At 36.6% G+C, this 25,084-nt stretch overlaps 1 protein-coding gene and 1 pseudogene across 4 annotated transcripts in view; one reads left to right on the top strand and one right to left on the bottom strand.

The window, feature by feature from the left end:
* CLDN8 (claudin 8) overlaps positions 1–22,302 on the bottom strand; it is a 105,690-nt gene extending 83,388 nt beyond the window's left edge. For 2 of the 4 annotated variants that reach the window (XM_058296147.2, XM_071214917.1), the window contains exon 1: positions 21,435–22,300. In XM_058296147.2, the coding sequence (XP_058152130.1) occupies positions 21,435–22,101 (667 nt within the window). In that variant the 5' untranslated portion in view covers positions 22,102–22,300. Of the gene's footprint in view, positions 1–6,471; positions 6,718–21,434 lie in introns of those variants that run through there. The other 2 variants (XM_071214918.1, XM_071214916.1) reach the window with 2 other exon arrangements.
* LOC111766619 (U6 spliceosomal RNA) lies at positions 18,457–18,554 on the top strand (annotated as a pseudogene).
* Positions 22,303–25,084: the final 2,782 nt, after the last annotated feature.

The following is a 25,084-nucleotide window of genomic DNA, read 5'->3' on the forward strand; positions in this document are numbered from 1 at the left end:
TTGATTTTGTTGAGGCAGATAATGCAAGTCAAGAGGAAATGGAATTAAGAAGCTAGGTCTGATCCATTGCTGGATATTTGAATACGGCAGCTCATCATTTAATTCCTTTAAACCAAAGCCATTGACTCTACTAGTGTGGCTTGGAGAAGTATCTTCTTTTGGCATTCATGGTCCTGAATCCACATTATGTATCCAAACCAGTTTTCTGATCTAATTTGCTGTTATTTCCCTTTATTTAGGCTCAATAAAATTATTGTATCCTGTGCTTTTCCAGCTCCATGCCTTTGAAAAGGCCTACAGTTATTCACCTTTCCCTGAAGTTTTCCAAATCCTGTTCATATTCCTGTATTGACCAGTTCTTATCCTCCAGGTCTCATTCTCAATTTCCATCGAATTCAGGAAAACTTTCTTGCATTTCTCCCCCACTCATCCAAAAATATTATCTATTTTCTTTCTCTCCAGTAAACTTGAAGCATTTTGTCCATTTTCTTATGTCAGTATGTTCCTTTAGATAATGGTCATTTGTCAATTTGTCTTATCTTCCTTCCCATCCTTTTCCCTTGTGTTAAGCATCTTTGTTTCTTCCACAATACAGAACTCAAATTTAAAACATTACATGATCACTAAGAATATGTTTGAGTTTATTTTGAAAATAACACTAATATAAAATAAAGTATAAGAGGTTTAGTAAAATTCAATGTGCTATTTGTTCCTCCATTATTATATATCTCAGGCATAAAAAATAATGTTCCCAAAAGTTTTTACCTAAATTTATTAGCCATACAAAATCATATCCATAGTGCCAGGTAAGTTTTGTCATCTATCAGAGAAAGTGGAAACTATTTTTTAGGCATTTCAAGGTCTGTCCTTTTAAAGAAACAGGTAAGCATTATTCTCCCAGGTAAGCCTGCATTTTGCATGCCTCCCCCGCCCCAAAGAAATAACCTACAGCCACATAAATCAGCTGTATTTTTTCTATAATTATTAGAGAAATAGGCAAAACTGCATTGAAATTTAAAAGAAAACACTTAAAGCCTAAGAGAATTACTGATCGCAAAATGCTTCACCTTATTTATTATTTTAGATATAACTCCTTGAGCAGTAAAAATGGCTTTTGTTCATTTTGTTGTACTTAGAATATGTGTGATCCAAGTTTAAGGCAATACAATGTCAAATCTTCATTCACCTGAAGGAAAAGCCTTCAAAAATCAAATCAAACTGTTATCTCTATAGTATAACATTTTCTAAAGAACATCCAAAAACTTCTAGCCATAAATAATTTTTTTAAGTGCCAAAATCATCAGTTTTTAACTGGCTGTAAATTTACTAACCAGTAAAGTTTGGGGAAATGTGTAAACACTGTGGATATTTTTGCTGTTAATCATGACTCTTGTCCAAATGATTGAAGGGTTATAAAATAAGGTTTAGGTTCCATATGCACTTGTGAGTTGAGTGTGTATAAACAGCTTCATTGAACCATGTTTCACTTTACACTGCATGCTCTGCTGGCTTTGAACATGTGTTTCTGAATAAAAGTGCTAATTGTTTATGCTCTTGCTCAGATGCATAGTCCATGGATTTTGTGTCATTTTATACTTTACTTTTTCCTTTAATTAAATGTGTAGCAATTAAAGAACATTTAAAAACATGAAAACAGTGTGACCTGGAGCATATCAAATGTGAATTTAGAAGACAGATTATGAAAGGTTTTTTGGCTGCAATTAAGTGAAATAAACATTAAAAATAATTGGTGATTCAAGGTCTTCTGAGTTCCAAATTATTACAAAATAGAAAGCCCCAAAACATTATTTAATAAATTTAAGTAACATATACATAATATCCACAAATAAATTGATCTCTCTTCCTAATTTCAAAGATGAATATTTTCACAGTGTTATATCTTGACATAAAATTTACCAATACATCAAAACAGAAAAAATATATATATATAATTTTAAAGTATTTTTAAAGTTGCCTTACTGAGATTTTGAAGAATTTGCAACCTTCCACAGTGGCATCAGGAAAGTAAATACATGTTGCTTTCCCTCATTTAGATGCAGCCACCTACACTAGACCTTTCATAGATTAGTAGTGTCTTTTTGGTGTTCCCATAGCTTTGGTCCTCAAGCTGTATCTTCCCCTTGGCTCACCCTCTACCCAGAACCACATCTTATTGCCCAGAATTACATCTTTTAAAAAATAGACAAAATTTAGGTGAAAACAAATCTGAACAGGACTCATTCTACATGTTTTTTCCCTAACTGCTTCTTTTGCCCCACTTAATACTCTATCATGTGCATTTTTGTGTCACTGCATATTTGTCCAACTAATCTGATTTATGATGATGCTGTGTTCCATTGTATGAATGAACATCAACCTGGTATAAATATATTTATTAAATTTAGTGATTAAACATCTTTGTTTATTTTACCTTATGATGAAGAATAAAGTAAGGTATTTAACTCTCACTTGGAAAGCAATTATAATGCTTAGCTGTTATAATTGAATTCATGTTATGGATATCCTACTAAAGTTGCTTAAACAAGTAAGAGGCTTATTCTCTCTTTACACAAAAAAGGTTTAGTGTTGGGCGGCTCAGAGATGGTGCAGTTTTTCCATTAAATCTTCAAGGACACAGGCAGGCTCTATCTAGCTTCCTGTTCATAGCAACCAAGGTATGACGCTTGTCCTCTGAGGCTCAAAATGGCTGATTCATGCAGGCAAAGGAAGGGGTCACCAAAGATGCATGGTGTTTGATCCTGTATCTATCAGAAAAACAAAAGTTATCTTGAAGTCCCACCTAGGAGGGTATGACCTATGTCTCACTAGTCACAGGGCACCTAAAAACCCCTAAGCCAAAGAAAGTGGTGGGTAGGGCATATTTTTAACCAGACACATTTCTACCCTGAACAAAATTTGAGTTCTCTTTGTAAAGAAGAAGGAAAAATAGATACTGGGTACATAACTATCAGTCTCACAGAAATATATGCCTAAGAGTTTCATTGTATTTGATGGTTGAAAGTGATTCTTCACTTTAGCCCAGGAATGTCTTATGTTTGATCTTGGTGTATAGCCTTATATCTTTAAACACATCCAGTGTTGTACTTACCTTCTAATTTATGTTCATATTTATGTCAAATATTTCAAATTGGAATTCAAGAAACATTTTCCATATGTAATGCAAAAGACAGGTGGAGAGGAACTTCTTTCTTTCTTTCTTACTTCTCTAACAACAGCCAGGCAATAAATACCCTGCCCCAAGACTTCCTAGAAAAATAAATAATCCAATTGTCCTTGTGCTAAGAAGAACTGAAACATAATATATGATAATTATGTGAGTTTCTATGAATCATATCATAAAACAGCTGAAATTTCCTTATTGCTTTTCTTTGGATAAAGTACATTCTAGTCCCCATGTTATCTCATTCATCTTTACAATAGACTTATTATCTCCTGTGTCTTCTGGGGCATGCTGTTCATACTCAGTGAATCACTTATTCCCAGCTTCCATCCTGCATGTTGCCTACATCCTCCTGTTCCATAAGAAACCTGGCCCACTCGTTGAGAATATCCTTTTGCCTGCAGCACTCCAGCAGTGTGGGAAGGCTGCTTTCTAACCCCAAACCCTTCTACCCAACATTGACTGCACAAGAGGAGATAGTATTTTCCTTTTATTCCTTATTATGGTCAAGTTAGACAAATGTATCTCCCTCGTCCTTAAAACTTCATAATTTGAAGTTCAGGCTGTTGGATACTACCCAGCTCTGCTAGTTATAGGCATTTAAAGATGGTTGGATCACTTTCCCTCAGTCTTTGACAATATTAGCATTTGTCTTTCTGTCACTTTTTCCATCATTAATTTTTGACTTAATTTTAAACACAAGTGATTTCAATATACACTGTGATACCTTTTCTAATGCCCTGGCCTCTCAGTTTCCTGACATCATCTCCTCCAACGATCATGTCTCTGTTCCATCTCAGCCACCCAGTAGCATGTTTCTCAATTCTTGGCTGCACATTAGAATCACATGGGGAAATGTAAAGAAATATCAGTTTCTGAGTTCCATCCCCAAAATGCCTGTTTAGTTCAGTTTAGATTTAAACTTCCCAGGCTAGGCTAATATGCATTGCCCGAGATCTACTATCTAGAATTTTCCTTCTCAATAACTAAAACCCCTCTCTGTATCATTCTCAAGTGTCCCACTCTCTGATTGCCACTGCCTCTGCTACTCTGTCTTCAATATCTCATTGTCCCCACCAAAGTCTACCATTAATTGATTCATCACATTTTTAATGTAACTAACTAGATCATGTCTTCACTTACTTCCTAAAGCAGCCTAGAGTCTCTTGCACATATCCTTAATGTCAAACCGAATTCTCTCTGTTTTATTCCTCTGGCAGAACCCTAGTCTTCATTAAATCCACTCCTCAATAGATTTTGTACTAAATTTACTCAGGTAAATATGACTGAATTAAAAGCAAAGCAGAGCAAAGCAAAACAAAAACATACAACAAACCAAACAAATAAAAAACAATGCAGACAATTCATGGCCACTAACCTACATTTGATCATGTAGTCATAAAGCACTTCCCTAGTCCCTTCTTTCCTGGTTCATTCTTTGTCCACTTTCCTGAAGGACTATGGCATATGTTCTCTTTGACACTGCCTTCTCCTTCCCCAGATTCAGGCTGATGGTACTGATTTTTACTCTACTGGAAAAATTGAAGAAATTAGAAGTTTTCCATCCCTGAATGTATGACCCGAGTGCCACTGCGTATCTGTGCCCTCTATGAACGGCGCTCCACTTATCCTGCTTCCCCGTGAGCCAGGTCCTATGCCATATCTCAAAGATGTAAGACATAACTTCAGCTATTGCCATTCTTTCTCTTGCATTATCATTTTCCCCCCTCTCAATTGGATCATTCTTAACAGCATTCAAATTTATTACAATACACCCAAACTTTAACAAATATATATATATTTCTTTTACCCCATCAGCCCCTCCAATTAATTTCCAGTTCCATTTAAAAATAAATATTGATGAAACAATCAATTATTCTTCCTTTTTTAGCTCTTCATTTATTTCCCCAGAAGACTTCATTCTTGAGAAACCCAATAAAACTGTTTTCCAGTCATCAGTGATTTCTACTCTTTCATTCTTCATTATGGGTTCTTCCTAATTTTCCCAATGTCTAAACATCTGAGATTCTAGGACCACTCTATGAATGGTGTCAACCCTATACATATACTGATAAATCCCAATTTTTTATCCCCAGCCTGGCCTCTCTCTTGAAATTCAGAAGTATCTACATATGTCAACTGCAATGTCCCTTGGAAACGTTTCAGGCACCTCCAATTTCATATGACCAGAATCAAATTCCCAATTGCTACACACAACCACCCAAAACTGCTTATTCTCTTCTGAGTGGCAACTCCCCCCTTTTGAGTTTGCTCATTTAAAAACCTTGTGTCATTTTTTATTTCACCTTTCAGATCCTGTTTATCTACACATATGCCTTAAAACGTATTCCTATTCAAACTCACCCCACCACTGTCACCTTGATCCAAACCATCATCATCACCTTTTATCTGCATCACAGCTCTCTGGTCTCCAAGATTCTGTCCTTGTTCCTCTGCAGTCTAGACTCAGCACAGAAGTCAGGAAGAGCTTCTCATATTTAGGTCAAATCCTGTCATTCTCTGTTTACAACCCTACAATGGCATCTTATCTTATTCAAAGTAAGAGTCAAAGTCTTAATGTTGCTTGCTGCCTCTCTGCCCCCTTATCTTTGCATTCTTTCCTTGTATGTACTACCAAAACTACACTGAAATTTTGGATGGTCATGCAAACATGCAAACATGCTCAAGCAGTATTTCCCCTCAGAACCTCTTCACTCACTGTGCCCTCTTCATGGGGATGCTTTTTCTCAGATATTCAAATGGCTTAGCCCTAACTTCCTTTAGATCTTTGTCAAATAACATCTTTTTCTTTAGTTTTTAATTATCTTTTTTTTTTAAAGTCAATAGATCACACAAAATTTCACATTAAAAAAACGTGAGGTTCCCATATAACCCACTCCCTATTGCCCACTCCATCATTTTTGTAAATTGTATTTTTTGAAGATACATACATCACAAAAAATATTACATTAAAAAATATAAGAGTTCCTGTATACCCCCCACCCCACCCCACTCCTCCTACATCAACAACCTCCTTCATCATTGTGGCACATTCATCGCACTTGGTGAACACATTTTGGAGCACTGCTGCACCACATGGATAAGAGTTTACCCTGTAGTTCACACTCTCCCTCAGTACATTTAGTGGGTTATGGCAGGATATATAAAGTCCAGCATCTGACCCTGCAATATCATTTAGGACAACGCCAAGTCCCCAAAATGCCCCCACATCACACCTCTTCTTCCCTCTCCCTGCCCTCAGCAACTACCATGACCACTTTCTCCACATCAATGCTACACTTTCTTCCATTACTAGTCACAATAGTTTTAGAGTAGAATACCAGTAAGTCCACTCTAATCCATATTTTATTTCTCCATCCTGTGCACCCTGGGATGGTGATGTCCACTCCACCTCTATATCAAGAGGGGGCTTAGATTCCATATGGATGGTGGATGCAATTCTCCTGCTTGCAGTTGTAGGCATTCTTGGATCCCTGGTGTGGCAGTTGACCATCTTCAGCTCCCTGTTAGCTGACCTGGGTAAGTCCAACGAACCAGAGATCAAATAGCATCATATCAACAAAGTCTTCCTAAAACATTCTACAAACTTAAAAAGATTCTGTCCCTCCAGGTATTCTCTATTCCCTCAATTTATTTTTCTCAACAGTACTTATTTTAACCTGACATATTATATTTGCCTGTTTAGATTTTTATTTATTAAGTCTCTCTCTCTCTCTTTACCTAAGAGTAAGATTCCTGGGGGTAGATGTGGCATTAGGTGGTTTAATATGTTAGGGGCCATTATTGGAGTTTATGAATTTCCTTATTCCCATTGCCTTGCACATAGTCCATGCGTAATCAATATTTGCTGAATGAATGAATAAAAGTGGGTAGAGACAATATTACCAATTTTCATGAATAGATAAAGGAAAGATAAACACATAAGGAGTAAATGGAGACTAAATTACTTAGAGTAATTTTGTGAGTTGAGATTTAGGATGTTCTCTCTATCTCCTCTATTTGTATTGTGTAGATACAAAATGGGTTCAGTGGGAATGACTTGGAAATAGCTTTAAAATGATTGAATATTTACAGATCTTTAAAAGCAGGAACAGACTACAAGTCCTACTATGCAATATCGGTCTTACTAATTTGAAATATCTGATTAGGTTCCCTTTGGCTCACCATTGAAAACCAAAGTAACAGGATAAAATTAAAGTTATGGTGAATTCTAAATTCCACATGAACCACAATGGCAAATTATTCCAAAGATTTATGCCCAACCATTTAGCATGTTTTGACATATACCTTTCATTTTCATTAAAAAATATGATTTACCCCGTTATCCTGCACAGAGTATACCGGTGTGCCCCCTCATGGATGACATCACTGCCATATCTTCAGTTTGCTACTCATAAAGGGATTAAGAGAAGGGATTTGCAGCTGGCTCTCTGTGTTACCATGAAGTATGGAAATAAGGAAGGCCTCCTGATAGTGAGAGAGTGGAGCAGGAGAGAAGTTTTGAGGTTGTCATCTCTAACAGTTAGTACTGAATGCTAGGCCCACTCAATTGTGTTATGACCGTCTTGATTTTAGGGCACCACTGAGCTACCTAATTTCCTTCTGAGCTCAGAATCCCAAATGCTTTTCCCCAAAGATTCCCTTATCTTCATCCAAAATACCTAAACATTTTTGTGTAATCTTTAAATGGTAGATAAGCCTCCATTAACCTTTCAAGAAGGCCTTTAATTCAAAATAATTGGTGCTGAGTAAGTGCTGTACAGGTGTTGTTACATTGAATCTTCACAGCTGAATTGTGAGGTTCTGTTATTATTTACATTTTTCAAAAGATCAAATTGAGGCTTTGAGAGGATTAAAAACTTGCCTAGATTTTTGTAATAATGGGCAAAAGCTGGGTTTTGCAGCTGGGTCTGTATTTCTAAGCAGCCTTTATAACTTAACTAATCCACTACATAGCCTCTCATTTTTGTATGCTTTATTTTGATCTGTATAGACTCTTGTCTTCTTCATAAAGTATGTGCCCACAAGTGTGTATCTATGGATTGTTTTCTTTTTTTTTATCCTCCCCCCTTTTATTTTTTTATTTATTTTTATTCCTGCCCCCAGGATGACTCCCCCATCTGTCTGCTCATCTTCTTTTAGAAGCACCAGGAACTGAATCCAGGACCTCCCATGTGGGAGGATGGTGCCCAATTACTTGAGCCACATCCCCTCTCTGTATTCCTTACTTTCTAAGGATATGTATGTGGTGCTCTTAATTGGAACTAAAGTTCCAACACTAAAGAGAATGTCTGCCCCTAGGCAAAATTATGAGACAGATCAAGTATTTAGGTGCCCAGAACTGTGTAATAGTGATCTAATCTCCCTTCATCACCCATTGTCTTTTTCTCATATGCTTCAAGTCTGATGATTTTTTTAGTATTAGGAACACAGCAAGGATCTCCCTTAAAATTAATTAAATAAAATGTATATTAATTGTAAAATACTTTTCAAAGTAATCCAGGACTACTTTTTCCCCTTTATTTATAAAGAAGCTTTAGATAACATAAATATTATATCAAAAATACAGGGGATTCCCATATACCCCACCCCTTTCCCTTCCCACACTTTCTGTCATTAACAGCATCTTTCATTAGTGTGGTACATTTGTTGCAATTGATTAACACATATTGAAATAATGCTACTAACCATGGTCTATAGTTTACTTTATGGCTTACACTTTGTACTGCACAATTTTAAAGTTTTTGAAAAAACGTATAATGGCCTGTATCCATCATTGCAATATCATGCAGAACAATTCCCGTGCCCTAAAAATTCCTCATGTTACGTCTATTCTTCCCTCTCCCTCCCCTCAGGAGCTCTGGTGACTACTGTCTTTATATCCATGTGGCAAGTGCTTTCATTCTAGAATAACAATAAGTCTACTTTAATCCATAATTGCATTCCCCCCTTATGTTTGTTCATTCTTCAGTCTTGAGGATTTTGGGATGGTGATGCTTACTCTGCTTCTAACTGAGAGGGAGCTTAAATCTCATGGGGCAGATGGCTGGAACTGTCTTACTTGCAGTTGTAGATACTCTGTTTTTTGAGATGGATGTTGCCCATCATCATCCCTTTGTTAGTTGTCCAGAATAAGTCCAATGTAAGTGTTGACTGCAACTCTGCTGAGATTCAAGGCTCAACCGGCATATGAATGGACAGAAGATTTAAGTCTTTGGGACATCTATTTAACAGGTCTAGTGCTAAATATAAGTTCAGATAAAAGGGGCAGAAGAACCATGTGTAGGAGAATTAGAAATTAGTCTAAATATATATTTACTTGCAAAATTCTTTTCAAGATAATCTAGGCCTTCTTAAAAGTAAAATCTAGAAGAGGTGTAGATAGTAGGTGCTCATTAATTAGTGTTTGAAGGAATGCATCATGCAAGCAAGCAATTCATATATCCTTGTTGGAGAGTCATGCATGCTAATCAGAGTAGTCTTTGAAACTTTAGATATTATGTATAGACTTTACTGTGTCAGTTTCTGTGTTTGCATGATAATTGCCTTTTTAAAAATGAAGTTTCATGGCTTTCAACAGATTCTGTGATGGCCGTGGATTCCAAATAGGCCAAGCGCCATCTTTCTATTTGCCTAAATTTATGATACAATAGCTGGATGATGGCTTGAATGTCTATGTATCAGGGTATCAAATATCATTGTAACAAACTGGTAAATGTTTATAAGGCCTGGTCTATCATCTTAGATTGGAAGGTTACAGAACACTTTTCACTGGCATGTAATGCCATCTCTACTCCATATTTTATTCCAAGTGCAGTTAAATTCTGCTGAAATTCTGAAACACATTTCTTGAGTGGTGCTGCTTACTGGGAACAGGTAATAATTTTAACATCTAAATTTTAGGCCCATTAATGTGCCTCCTAAGAAGTGGTCTAGGTTGGAAAAGAACTAAAGAATCTCAAAGAGAAAGATGAAAATACTGAAAAGTAGAAAATGTTTTGCTAAACTTTTAAAGAACATTGTCTTTGCCTCAGGTTCTGAAAGTGAATCTTTTTTTTTTTTTTTTTTTTTTTTTTTTTAATTTTTTTTTTTTATTGACTTTGTAATAATATTACATTAAAAATATATATGTGAGGTCCCATTCAACCCCACCCCCCCACCCCCCCTCTCCCCTCCCCCAACAACACTCGTTCCCATCATCATGACACATCCATTGGATTTGGTAAGTACATCTTTGGGCACCTCTGCACCTCATATACATTGGTTCACATCATGTCCCATACTCTCCTCTATTCCATCATGTAGGCCCTGTGAGGATTTACAATGTCCGGTGATTACCTCTGAAGCACCATCCAGGGCAGCTCCATGTCCCGAAGATGCCTCCACCTCTCATCTCTTCCTGCCTTTCCCCATACCCTTTGTCCATTATGTCCACTTTTCCCAATCCAATGCCACCTCTTCTATGTGGACACTGGATTGGTTGTGTCCATTGCACCTTTATGTCAAGAGGAGGCTCAGATTCCACCTGGATGCTGGATGCAATCCTCCCATTTTCAGTTGTAATCACTCTAGGCTCCATGGTGTGGTGGTTGTCCTTCTTCACCTCCATCTTAGCTGAGTGTGGTAAGTCCAATAAATCAGATTGTAGGTGCTGGAGTCTGTTGAGGCTCAGGATCTGGCTATCACATTGTCAGTCCAGAGATTCAAATCCCCTAAATATATCTTAAACCCCAACATTAACTGCACCTCCAGCACATTAGCATGAAAGTCTTATGAAGGGAGATCCCATCTGAGTCCAGATTCATCACACATAAACACCATTTCCAAAGAGGGGCCATCTGCCCTGGTAGTTAACCCCATCAGCCATGACCATAACTCCCATGGGTCTCTTTAGCCCTCAAAGGAACCAATATCTGGGGGTTGTATCTGCTTTATCTGTCTCTCTGACTCTGCTCAGTTGTGCATGAGGGCAAACCTTCTGCCAGCCTCCAGACTCTTTTTTAGAAACTCGTAGCCATATAAACTCATTTCTCCTTTCCATTTCCCCCTTACTTTAGGTCAAACAGCATTTTAAAGTCATGGTATTTTATGTAGACATGGATATTCTGCTGATCCGCATTGAACCTTCCGTATAAGGTCATTTTCCAGTTGCATCATCAGTTGGTAGTTGATAGTGGTCCCTCGTTGCCAGGGAGGCTCATCCCCGGGTGTCATGTCCCACGCTGGGGGGAAGGCATTGCATTTACATGCTGAGTTTGGCTTCGAGACTGGCCACATTTGAGTAACATGAAGGCTGACAGAAGGAAATTCCCAGGCACAAAGTTGCTCTAGGCCTTGTTATTATTTTGGGTTTATCAGCTCACAAGCATAGTCATTAGTATCAGGGGCTCACTGTTGAACCCTCACTCCCTCCCGGTCCCCACCACTGTACCTGGGAGACTGTCGCTGCTCCCCTAGGGACCACGACAGAGCACCACTGGCCGGGAACCCAGTACCCCCCCTACTGTGGTTTTTAATTGTTGCCACTATGAGTATATCCAAACATTACCATGCACCCTGGACATATGTTCTGTAAGTGAATCTGATTCTGTATAAAAATTAAGGTGAACAAAAATAAATGAGTTCTTTTCCTCCCACCACATAAATGTCAAATGAATATTTCAAGAATATTAGCTTGAGATGTGAAAATCGTCATCATGCCCAGCATGCAAACTAATCTTGCCTGCCAGTATTTTGTGAGATGCATCTAAGCCAAAAGACTGCCTTTATGCAGCAGCACTGATTTCGAAATTTGTAAGAACAGATTGGACCAAGGTAATAACAATGTATGCCTAAAACAGTTGATCAAATTAAAAAAAAGAAGATTTAATCTCAGGTTCCTTATTATTGATGCATTTTTTTCCCTTCTCAGCTCTCATTCTGCAGTGACATGGGCAAGCACTCTGTGAAAGTATTTCCATTATGGAAATCAGTAGAAAATGAAGTATAGCCAAGACAAATATCCAAAGATTTGATGAAACCACCATCTCATACATCAATTGGTTATTATCTACTTTTAAAAGATCCAGAAATCAATGAAACAGAATAAATAACCCAGAAATAGACAGTGAGATGTATATATGCATTTATTACTTGATAAATAATGCTTTGGCAAGAATAGAGAATGGATTATTTAACAAATGGAGCTTAAAAATTAGCTATTTGGAAAATTAAAAGTTTACATTTACCTTTTACCATAGTAAATAAAAAGATTTTCTCAGTTGAATAAAATGACTTAAAATGTTAATTATAAAAATCAAAGTCAATGAACAAAATGAAACGAATGATTATTTTTCCACTCTCTTACTTTTTAAAGGTGGAATTCAAACATAAAGTTTATGTTTGTTCAGTTGAACGTAACATTTTCCAGTTGGATATTTGTAAAATTCTTTATATAAATTTATAAGATGGAATTTTTGCTAAGTTAGCTCTTAGCCTTCACTTAAGATCATTAATTTTTCTTGACATACATTAAATCAGCTGTCATTCACTCACACGTTTTATTTTACTAGACCTGGAAAATGAATTTTGAGTCTTCCCATTTTTTTTTCTTTCTTACCTGTCATTTATCACCATCATTGCTATTTCTTATCACCCTTTCCCCATAGTTTTATTATTTTCCTCAGAATTTAATAATGTTTTCTCATCCTTTTCCCTTACAGCCCTGTTTTGATTTTCTGTCAAGTTAAATAATTATCTCCAGTTTTTTATACAATTCTTTTCCTAAAATATACTCATTTATATAAGTGTTTTTATTTTTCTCACTTATAAAAATATATCTTTTCATTATAAAGCTCAAAAGTATGGAAAATGATTTAAAAGAAACAATAAACACTTATGTGTTTCCTTTCATGTGTGTGCGTGGTATGTGTGAGAGAGAAAATTAAATCATGGATTTTATGTAATTTTAAAAAATGTTCTAGTTCTATTTTCATAAACTTTTATCAAGAATACTATTTATGTCATTAAGGATTCCTCAATAGCAGGAAAATATGCAGCTGAATGGACATGCAGCCATTTATTTAACCTTTTTCTGTGGAGCACTTAGATTGTTTCCAAATTTTCATCATCATAAATAGCAATCAGATGGACATGCATTTACAAAGACTTCATAAAAATCTCTGATTGAGTCTAAGAATAAATTTCTACACTATGGAACATTTCTCTCATGTGGAACATTTTTTCTCATCATGGCCTGCTTTTGTTTAGTAGAAAACATAGGTCTTCCTTTATCTCATTTAAAACAAAAATCACCATCTTTTAAAATGCTTGTTTCATAAAGTCTATTTGAGAGAAAAATTTTCCTTTAAGTTCTTAAAACCTGACTTTGCATATGGAATGGATTAAAGATGGCTCCAGAGGCTTCACCAGCCTCCCCCTCAAGAAGTAGTGTTTACTTCCTCTCTCCTTGAATCTGGGCTGCTTTGATGAATGGCATGTGGTGGAAGCAGCATTACTCCTGCTAAAAGGATTGGTATTTATTTTCTTGGTTCCCTAGAGCCTCAGCCACCATGCTAGAGATATGATAAACAAGTTTTCATAATTGCTTATTTCTTGCCCTCCTTTGGCTTGAGCAAATTTTAGTCAAGCTTTTCTTCTGCCCACATGCCTCCAAACTTTGGCTTGTCCCTAGATTTAAATAAGTACTAAGGTACAGAACACTGCCTCTCTCCTTAGCCCTTAACAGCTATTTTGAAAATTGGCTGACCACAGAGAAAAATAGTTTCTATTGATATGCCTTGATTTGCCACCTCCTTATTCCTACCCTACAAAGTTCCTACAAAACCTTCTAACCCCTGTCAAAGAAAATTTTTTTACTGTTTGATTTTGAGATGATGGCATGTTTCTAAGATAAGAACATTCTTCCTATTCTAATAGTCTTTTTGAATAGTTTAGCCTCTCCCTAATTCCAGAGTTCTCTTTATTTGACACTGATAGCCTTGCTGGAAAGTCAAGGTTAAGACCATAAGGAAAGAGAGTGAGTGACCCATCTAAACTCGGCCTTCCAGACATCATTGCCCAGGCACCAGGGAGTGAGAGAAGGTCTTGTCCTTGACCTTTTAGACCCCTTGCTGTTGTTTAAAGTTGATGTCATGGGTCAGCTGAGCCCTGCCTGAAATCCTAATCCACAAAATAGTGAGTGTAAAGTGGCTGTTGTTTTAAGTAACCAAGTTTTTGAATTGTTTGTTGCACAGCAATAAATAGCCAGAACAAGATCCTATACTAAATGTTGTTTCTTTTTTTCTTCAGTCTTACTTGATAAAAGTAAAAAGCATTGTCTCAAGATTTAGTGTTGGATCAAGTCAAGCTATGAGAGTGACCTACATTCTCTTCAGAGGGTGTCTCGCCTTTAAAACTGGACTGGAGGGCAGGTTGATTCTAAAGCATTTCTGTGATTTCATAGCCAATAAATTTTAGTTCCTCTTCAAAGAGGATTTCTATATACTTGTGAAGAGATACCCACTCAGAGCTCTACTTTCAAAAACAAGAATATGAATGTCTGCCCAATTCAGGAAAAATCCTGCTAATCTTCCTCCCAACTCTCATCCAATTTTTGAGGAAATAGTATTAAAACTAAATTTTCTCCTAACCCAGAAAATCTCTCTACAAAAGTAGAAGAGAAAAAAAAATCACTTTAATTACTGATTAAATATTAATCCAGTATGTGATGCATCACAAGAAATCTGCTAAAAAATGGCAAAGACAAACAGAATGTTCACTTTTTGTGTAGCAAAGTGAATACAACCCCTCACACACACGTTCTGAATTTATATCTTGTTTCTTGACTGGAGGTAGCTTTGCAATTTGGAGTCAACTGCCACCTGAAGTTATGCTCCTTTCCCCTGGTAACTGGGGGAATAGGGAGTGCTATCTTCTACGATGCCTACATTTCAAAGAAATGGCTTCTGTCTTGGAGGAAACCGTGTGTTGTAAGACTGAAGGGGCTTATTTAGCATTTGTCTTTACTCTATTTCCTTATCCATATCTAAGAGTCACGGCTCTTATTGGTATGTTGGCACCCTTCTTTTTGGTCTTCCCCTTCCTTACAATCTCTTTAGTTATTCATTTCCTTGGTATTTTCTTCAGATAAAGTATAGTGAGATACATAGTTACTAAAGCCTGGACTATATACAAAATGCCTTTCCCACTCACCAGTGAAGTCAACCTTGTTAGGAATAGATTTCTTGGGTTAGGGACTATTCTCTCTCTTATTAGTCTTTGGAAGTCAATCCACCAACTTCAGATTCTAAGGTTGTGGTTGAAATATTTGATGGCGCTATGATTTTATTAAGATTTTTTGTGCATGTGTGTGCATGTGTGTGCATGTGTGTGTGTGTTTGGTGGAAGCTTGAATACTTTCTTTTTGCACTTAGAGTGTAATAATTTTACTAAAACCTTCCTTTACCTTTCCCTGGACTTCAAAGAGCCCAGTTGCAGTTTTGAGGACTTTTTAAAATCTAGGTGTTGAGAATTGAATCATGTCCCCCACATAAGGCATGTTCGGGTCTCAAACTCTGGTCCTACGGGTGTGAACAATTTGTAAATAGGGCCTTTGAAGGTGCTACTAGTTAAGGTGAGCCTAGACTGAGTGAGGGTGGGCCTTAATCCAATATGGCTGACGTCCTTATAAGCAAAGGAAATTGGGCACGGAGAAGGAAGCCACAGGGAGCGGTCAAAAGCTGGAAATGAACAGAACCAGCCAAGTGCAATACCATATGACAGAAAAGCCAAGTGTTGCTGTCAGCCAGAAAATTCTAAATCCCAGATGAAGCAAAACTTCTAGCCTCTGAAACTGTGCTCCTCACTTTCATGATTGGCACCTCCAAGGCTTGGGATAGGAAGATCCCAACCCACGGCAGATGTCCCTTGTGGTTTTTGTGGCACAGAGAATGTCCTCCTGAAGCATCACAGCTGGACAGGTGTCTCCCCTCCTCTCTTCCAGGACCATTTGTGAAGCAGGTAGGCCCAAGGAACTTCAGGTCTGGCCTCAGTCTTGGACACTACAAAGCCTCTGCTTCTCTTTACACTTGGGGTTGAACTCCTGGATTGTGGTAAAGCCAGAAGATTTTCAGAGAAGAAAAAGAAAAACAACCTCCAGGCTCTGCCTGTTGGCTGGGCCCCAGCTACTGCTGTGAATTGAATTAGTAGTTGGATCAGAGATGAAAGCAGGGGGTTGTGGTATACTCCTCAGGCAGCTGTCTCCAAAAATACTTCTCAGGAAAATGGAGAGGGCTTGTGAATTTGAAATAGAAGCCCTATAATAGGGGTCTTAAAAAATAGAACTTTATTCTGAGGAAATGCTAATAGATGTCAGGAACTGAAAGCGGTGAATTATCTCAATGATTTCTCAAGGTAAGGCAGGAGGTGGAGACGGGCAGGTAAAACTGTAACAAAGCCAGATGAAGAGATGGTTCTGGGGCTCAGGAGAAAGAATGCTGCAGTAGTGAGAGGAGCCTTAAGGAAGGGGTGGCCCCCACATACCCCTCCTGCCGTTCCTAACAGCAAAGCCTTTTAAGCCAGAGGGTAAGATGACACTTTGGCTGAGAAAATTAACTCTGATAGGGATGACCTGCAATAAAACTGCAGAAGGAAGATCACAGCCTCTTGAATCAGGGTGTTCTATATGTTTATTAAAAATGCACACACATATTTAAACTCTTTGAGACTCAGTGTTTTCATTATTTAAATAAGGCTCATGATAGCTAATTCATAGAGACCATGAGGTAAAGAAAGACAAGCATCAAAAAAGGGCACATTTCTCATATTTGTCTCTTGCTGTTGGATTTTAATTCTTTAAACCAAACTCAAGGTCTTATCCATCCTTGTATTCCAAATATTTTTCATAAAATAGTTTATAAGTGAGTTTGAAATGCATGAGGATGTCATGTTGGATAGAGAATCAGCAGAAGTGCATCATTGTGGGAGCAGCTTGTGGTGAGGATGAAAGAGAGAACAGATTGATATTATATTTTGGGTGAAAAAGTAGATTGAAGAGCCAATTTTGATATATAATTTATTATATACCTGTATAGTGTTAAGAACTTTACATATATAACTCAAATTATCTTCATAACAGTCTTAGGAGTCCTGCACTATTGTCCTCTTTTTACAGATGAGAACTCTGAAACACAATGAAATTAAATAATTTGCCTAAGATTCTGCAGTTGTGTTTGGCAGAGCCAGGATTCAAACACAGCTGTAAGACTCTAGAATTGGGTCCCCAACTACTAAAATACATTGTTTCTGGCTGAGATGGTGATATGTTTACCTGAAGCATGAATGCTTCGGCAATATTAAAATACGTTTTAAAAAATGTAATGGGCACATGATTCACTGATTATCCCATATGAAAAAATGATAATCAAAAGCTGACAGCTTGAGAAATCATATTTATTTTTCTTTAAATATCAATTATTTAAAGGAAACTTCAATATACTGAGTTCTATTCTTATTATTGGCTTATCAGTGAGATACCTATTGAGTACTATCTAAAAGCTTCACTTGCTGACCAACGATGTTAAAATTCATTCAGAGGTGAAGACTTGTGAAACAGCACATTTCCAAATGAACTGGAAATTTCATGTGCAATAATATTAGTACTCAAAGCTTTTTAAAAAACAGACTGAAAGAATAAATGTAAAGCATTTTTAATTTATATCCAAAAGCAGTTATCTAAATCTTGTTAAGATAAAACATATATATATTTGTTTTAGATGTTAATGGTAAAACTTCAAAACTATATTGATCTTTCTCTTAAATCAGTGCAAAACCCATTTTTCCAGGGCTTTATAATTAATCACAAAATAACCTTTTGATAAGATTCACAATAAATACCTGATGAGGAAAAACCATGGCTTTAGTATTCTATTCAATATATTTGCTTATTATATTCATGTGTGTGTTCTGCACCCAACTCCAAAGAATTTTAAGGAAGCATATTATAAAAAGGGAAGAGTTTCAGCATTGAATCTAGCATTAGTCCAGTGGTTTCATATAATTTATATTTTTCTTTTCTACAATAACTTTACTCATTTTACAAGTGAGGATTGAGATTAAGAGAGGTTTAGGAGTTTTCCTAGATTCACGCAGTTGACTGGGGGCAGGCATGGAATCTTTTCTCATTTGAGTCTTTGAAAGGCTAGCTCTCTTTGCAGTCTACATGTTGTCTTTCCTTTGCACAACAAGTTTAATGTTTCAAATTTATCAATACAAAAATGCTTCCCCAGCACATATACTAAAATGGAAATGACAGAGATTAGGATGGCCCCTGTGCAAGGGTGACATGCAAATTGGTAAAGCATTCCATAGTTTTTATTTTGGTGTCAGCATTTCAATAAAGTTTTAAGGACTAAAAAAATGCATGGGTCTCACCCTTTATCCCAACTGATTATTGGGAAGAGGTAGATGAGGAAATTAAGTTTAGATTATATAATTTGTCTCAAGTTGTAAAGCCAAGTACCTGTAAAGTGAGGGCTTAAAACCATGTCCTCTGTCTCCATGTATTATTTTCTAAAACATCACATTGTTTTCCCATAAAGCTACATTGTAAAATTTATTCTTGCACACGATTTGCCACACCCATGAATTGAGCCATTTGCTAAGTCCTAGTACATACATCTCTTCAGAATATTAAAGCCTTTGGTCATGTGAGTTATTCAGTTTCTAGACAACTTTGTAATGGGCCTGTTATACTGGTTGAAAACATTTGTCTTAAAGATTATAAAATATTTTTCCTACCTCTCTGTTATATACAAAGAAATTTGGGGTGTACCTTACAGTTAATGGGGCATCCCAACAAGGATTATGGGTAGGGCATGATGGGACAAGCCTTGTATTTTAGAAAGAGCTGAGACAGGAGTATGGAGGAGAAATGGAGGGAGATGATTCTACAGGGAGTGACAGCCTAGATGATATTTTCAACCATGTAAGAAAGGGATGCGATGGCATTTATGTGTGGAAAGTGGGAGAAGGATTTTAGAGATGCAAAGTGGTTCAATAAGTGGATCTAGCAGATTTGTAATTCTATTTTAAAGGAAATGATAAACTGAGTTTGGGACATTCAGGGGAGTTTTCTAGGTTAAAAAAAATGGTTGATTAAAGAATGGAATTTAGAAAACTGTGCCTCTAGGTTTCTTTTCCAAGGATTTTAGTTAGTTTGGTTTTATTTCTGTTCTTAAAAATGTTTTCACCTAAGAGGGCAGAAAAGTCTAAGATGAATTAGAACTTAGCTATTGAAAAATCACCAATATTAGAAAAAGCAACTGAAATGTTCTCATACTAACAGAAGTTAAACATGTCATTTCCACGTACAAAAGTCAGTTAATAAACTAGGCATTACTGAAGAAAATCTACCCTGAAAGGAAAGACCATGAACTATAAAGTCAGAGATTCCTTATTTTTTCACCTGAATCTATTGGATAATCAATGAACTCTTCCAAGGTATTTTCATCTGTGAATTGAGCTAATCACATTATCAATTTCAAGGGATGGCTTTGAAAAATTAATGATATAATTAATATAAAGCACTAGAGTGCTTGGCACATAATATGTGTTCCCAAAACATTAGCTACCATTAATAATTAACATTATTTCTAATAGGTAGAAACGTATTCAGCTATTGAAAGTTTTTAAAGAGATGGCTATTACATACATAATACTTATCATACACTAGATTTGTTGGAATCTTCAATACTATCTTAATCAATTATAAACGTATTATCTACATCAAATATTAGTGGATGAATCCACTAATTATAAGGTATACCACTGTTATGAGACATATAGTATTTTATAGTCTCAAAAGTTAATGTTGAATCTATTTTTATTTTTAAAATGTTCCCTTGATATTTTCAAATTGGAAAACTGAAAATATTAGGTTTTTACAGACTTTACAGATTACAGATGAATAAAACATAAAACAATTGGAGAATAATTAAAAATATTAAATTAATATAAAAGGCACAATTTATTAATACAAATGACATAAAACAAATAGAATATATAGTTATGCTAGATAAATTTACATATAAACTTTGACATTGAACTTTCAGTTGCATCACTTTTGAGGAGAAATATGAAGATATAGTATTCCCCCCAAGAATGGAACAATAAGTAGGAAATTCATCATTAGACAGAATAGAAATGACAGTTTTGATTTAGGTATCCACACATCCATACAGGAGCAGATGAAGTTCATAAAGGAGAACAATTTTTTTCAAGCACATAAAATCTAAGACTTTTTTGTCCTTTTGTTTCTTATATTGATAAAAGACCCAAGTCTGTACTCAAAGCATTATTAAATATTTACATAGATAGATAATTCTCTGTTGAAAGGCATCCTTCAGCTCCAACTATAAAAACTTAAGAGGAAAAAAAGAAAACCACTTTCCTGACGTCCTCAATGTTTCCTAGTCTGTGGTTTTAGCTTTCTTCTTAATACAGACCTGAAGCCTGGGAAAAGTAGTTTATATGCAAAACCCCTTTACAAAATATCTGCCTCTTAAAAGATGTTAATTTAATATACAAGAGAAGGAAGGCCTCTGGGGAAAGAGGATAAAGAAATTTAGGATTTCTAACTCCCAGGCTGATAAACGGGATAGCAAAAAGCCATTTAGTTTCTTTTACACTGCTGATTAAAGCCTTTCATTTTAACTTTCATTATAAATGGAGTGCATTAATCTCTAAGCTGTTTTTAAACCATTAATATTAGCCTCCTTCAATCTTATCCCCGATTCCCCTGAAAAGCAACAGTTAAGTTCTATTTACTCAATGTAATGGATCAGTATTTCATTTTAAATAGAATCATATAAGCCCATCTCTATTTATGCAAGATATAAATGTCATACTCATCTACATACATAATGCTCAATCATAGTAAAATCCCAGTTGTAAAATAATAGTCTTAAATGTCCTTTGAAGTGACTGATAAAAAGAATAGATGCATGCACCATTTTAAGAAACAAATTACTGTACTTCTTAGAACAATCAAAAAAAGTATATGTACTATCTCATTCTGCAGAAATAGCTTATAGAATCATAAAAACAGTTCTTGTAATTAATGTTAGGCAATTAAGAATGGCAAATCAATGTTCCTTTGAGTTCGGTTTTCAGATCATAGGGAACATTTTAGTCACTTGTATGGCTTTATAGGTAAAGTAAAAAAAAAAAAGAGTTCATAACTACACATACTGACTTTTGGAGTACACGCTCGGTGACTTCTTTTCCATGTGATAACTTTTTTGGGTTGTGCGATGGGAAGGTATCGAGTATCTGTAGCTGCTACTGCTCTTCCCACTGCAACAAAATACACAGCAGAACAGCGCTCCTCCAGCAATCAGCACCAGCGCCGTGGTCCAGCCTATGTAGAGGGCATCGCCAAGCTCCCGTTTCTGTGCAATATTTACTACTGGGTTGTAGAAATCTCTGATGATGGAATTGGCCACCCAGCTCACAGGGATGAGTACCATAATGCCTGTGATAACGAAGAGGATTCCAGCCACCAGCAGGATGTGACCCTTCACCTTCTCGTCCTCCCCAGTGCACCTGGTGCACTTCATGCCAAGGACGGCTGTCATGAAAGCCAGGAAGGACAGCACTGAAGCGGCACACATCAGTCCTCTCGATGCTTGTAGGTCCGGAGGCAGAGCCAGCAGGGAATCGTAGATCTTGCATTGCATCCTGATGTTGGCATGCCTCATGCAATTCATCCACAGTCCTTCCCAGAGGTTTTCAAAAACCACAATGTTGCTTTCAATGAAGGCAGACACTCTCCACTGAGGCATGACAGTGACAGCCACTGTCCCCACCATGCCAACACTACCAAGCACCAGTCCAGCAATTTGCAGGGCGTAGCTTGCCATGATCCTCTGGGTTGGGTTTTAACCGACGGGAGTGCCGACTCTGAGACAAGTTTTTTTGTTCTCCAGGAGAAAATAGTTTTCTTCTAGTAATGAACTCAGGTAACCAGGGGTTTTTCTAATAAGAGCTGCTTTGCTACTTCTAGAGAGATTAAATCTACTGTTGGCTGGTTGAGGTGCCCCCCCTGTTGACTAGAACGGGTAAACTTACAAATCAGGTGTGGCAACTTTCTCAGCCAATAAGGGGGATGGTAACACAGGTGTGTCTAAACCGACAGGAGATACTTGGAACGGCTGGACCTGCACATAAACATTCTTTGTAGTTCTCATTTTCCCAAGAAGACAGCACTATATTTACCTGTGGGCATAATTATGAACATTTGCACAATCATCAAGAAATATGCCAGTCCCTTGGGGCAGGAAAAGTACACACCGTACAGGCAATTTTGAAACTCTTAGAGCTGCTGTGACTAGGTATAAAATAAAATATCTGCCTAACAGAGCTGCCTGGACTGTCCAAATGCCAAAGTGAAAGGAGAGTAGGGGCTTGATAGATTGCTCAGACTTGGGAAACCACATTCTTTGGGATACATGTGACCCAAGTGGTTGATTTAATTTGCCTACAACTCAAAGCAAGCACTACTGGGGTGAAATCAAGGATGAGATAATGCCAAAGGACAAAATGAGGCAAAAATAATTAAAACATACAGGTTATCCTCCTCCTTGGTAACAAAAACACATTACTTCTTTTTTATCCAGGAAAACTATTTGTTGGCATATTTCTGATGATATGGATTTATGGGGGCAAAAATTTCAAAAAACACAAAACAAAACAGTCTCTGATTTCCTTATGTTGTAAGCTCTATAAAACTTACAAGATGAAGTGGTTTACAGCTTCTTAGTTTATTTTCTGGCTCTGTTATTTTCTGTCCTGCCTCTCTAGGCTGATGGAACTAGAATTCTGTAGATAGAATGAGAGCCCTGGGTCTATGCAAACAGCAATATTTATATGACAAGGCAACTATATACTTTGAACTGAATTCTATTTGCTGTTAACTGTAAACTAGTCTTTCCCACCTTTTAGAGCCAAGCCTGGTTTGTTCAAAGGGCCCTACAATAAGAAATAGGAGCTAAATGTAATGCAATTTGATATGTCTCTTCTGAAGGTAATGATGATGAAATCACTGGTATTAAAATAAACATACAACTTTATTTGGGAAAACTCCAGCAACAGTATTCTTCTGGAGATCACCTTGAACTCTCTTCTTCCTTTCTGAAAAAAAAAAAACTCAAGCTGCACTTTAATTTTCTTCTTTCTTAGTATCACAAAAATGAACTTTTCCTAACAATTTTACTTTCTCTCCATTTCCTTGTACTACCTTAAATCCAAATGTGGGAGAAAGTGTTTTCTGTTCACTTACTAAACTTTGAAAGTTTAAAGGTCCAACAAATCTGAGTGGTTTATGGAGACTACTGAAACAAAAAAAGGTACATGGTATGAAGGGGAAAAAGAAGATGCCAAAGTAAACTGCCTTCTAAAAATAAAACTAAAAAGGGAATGCGCTATAGCCAAATTTTTGTTATTACCAGACTGGGCATCCCAAAAGTATGAAAAAAATTTAAATCTTGATCTTTTTGGTAATTTTCTCATTTGTTCACTGCTAAGTGCTAAATTATAGTGTGTTCCTTATACTGACTTAGAAAATATCTAGCATTTTCTTCTTCAGACCTATTAACACATTTGTTGAAGAGAGGGCGAAAAGGTTAAACTTGGAAAAATATTCTACATATTCTCAAAAAGAGTGTTGAAATCCCAAGCTGTAGATATGTCTTATCTTTCACTGCCAGTCTGAGAAATGGGAATGACAGAGTTGGAAAATAAAAAAGGAATGAACTGTTAAGTGGAAACAATGAAAAAAATGAAAAAAAAAATAATTTCGATGACATTGGACATAGTTTAGCCTTCAAAGTTTCTTTTCTATTGTCATGTGTGACATGTTTTTATAAACTCTGTTTAATTATTGCTGAACAGCTATAAAAAAAATAGGAAAGCATGAGACAGAAATAGGCATCTAGATGGGAGCCTCTGGTCTCACAGAATCTGCCTGGTAGGTGTACATTGATATGTCCTGGGTTTGTATATGATCAAATTTCTCTTCCCTTCAGAACTGAACTTTACCTGGAACTTATCTTACGCCAAAATCTTTTCCTCATTTCAAAAACATTAGGGGCTTAACTACCACATTTTCCAAACCAAAAGATCACAATCTGAATGGGAAAGCAACCTTAGGTTAATAGAATAATTCTAGAGTTAACTGCTCTGGTCCAGAATCTCAAGATTTCTCTTCAAACAAGGATCAGTTAAACGACAATATTTTGAAATAACCAAGCCCTAAAAGTCATGGGAAATCAGGTAAGACAAAGGATAAATGTTAATGCCAAGATTCTTTTTGGGGATAGAGAAGCTTGAATTCAGAACTATAACGTCAAGAGTAACTGTTTAACTGCTTTTCTGTTCTGCTGGGATGGTTAACTTGACTGCAAAATTCAGATAGCAACAATTGACAGAGAATTAGAGGATTAAAGGCATTCTTACTATTCTTTAATTTCGAGTTTCAGGGCAACCTCCATAGAATTCTATAATTTGCATTTCCTTTTCCATGAAGGAATCAAGAATCTACTAAGACTTCAAGAGAGACATGTGTTTTCATGACCCCCAATGCTTCCTCCATCACAGTCTCTCTATTGTCTAGATCAGCACTGGCATGAGTTAAGTTTAGCATTTAAATATACAGAATTAAATTCAGTCCTGAGAACTCCGTAACACATGAAAATTCTTCTCCTTTATAAATGATGACAAGCAATGTCACTGTTAGACTGCCCTTTTCGTCATCCTTATTCTTACTCTGATTAATCCTCAATCAAACCCAATTTCTCAGTTAATTAATTCTTAGCACTGACTGCTTCTGCTCATCTAGCACTTGCC

This window comes from Dasypus novemcinctus, chromosome 4, assembly GCF_030445035.2.
Source record: "Dasypus novemcinctus isolate mDasNov1 chromosome 4, mDasNov1.1.hap2, whole genome shotgun sequence".
NCBI classification, from domain to species: domain Eukaryota; kingdom Metazoa; phylum Chordata; class Mammalia; order Cingulata; family Dasypodidae; genus Dasypus; species Dasypus novemcinctus.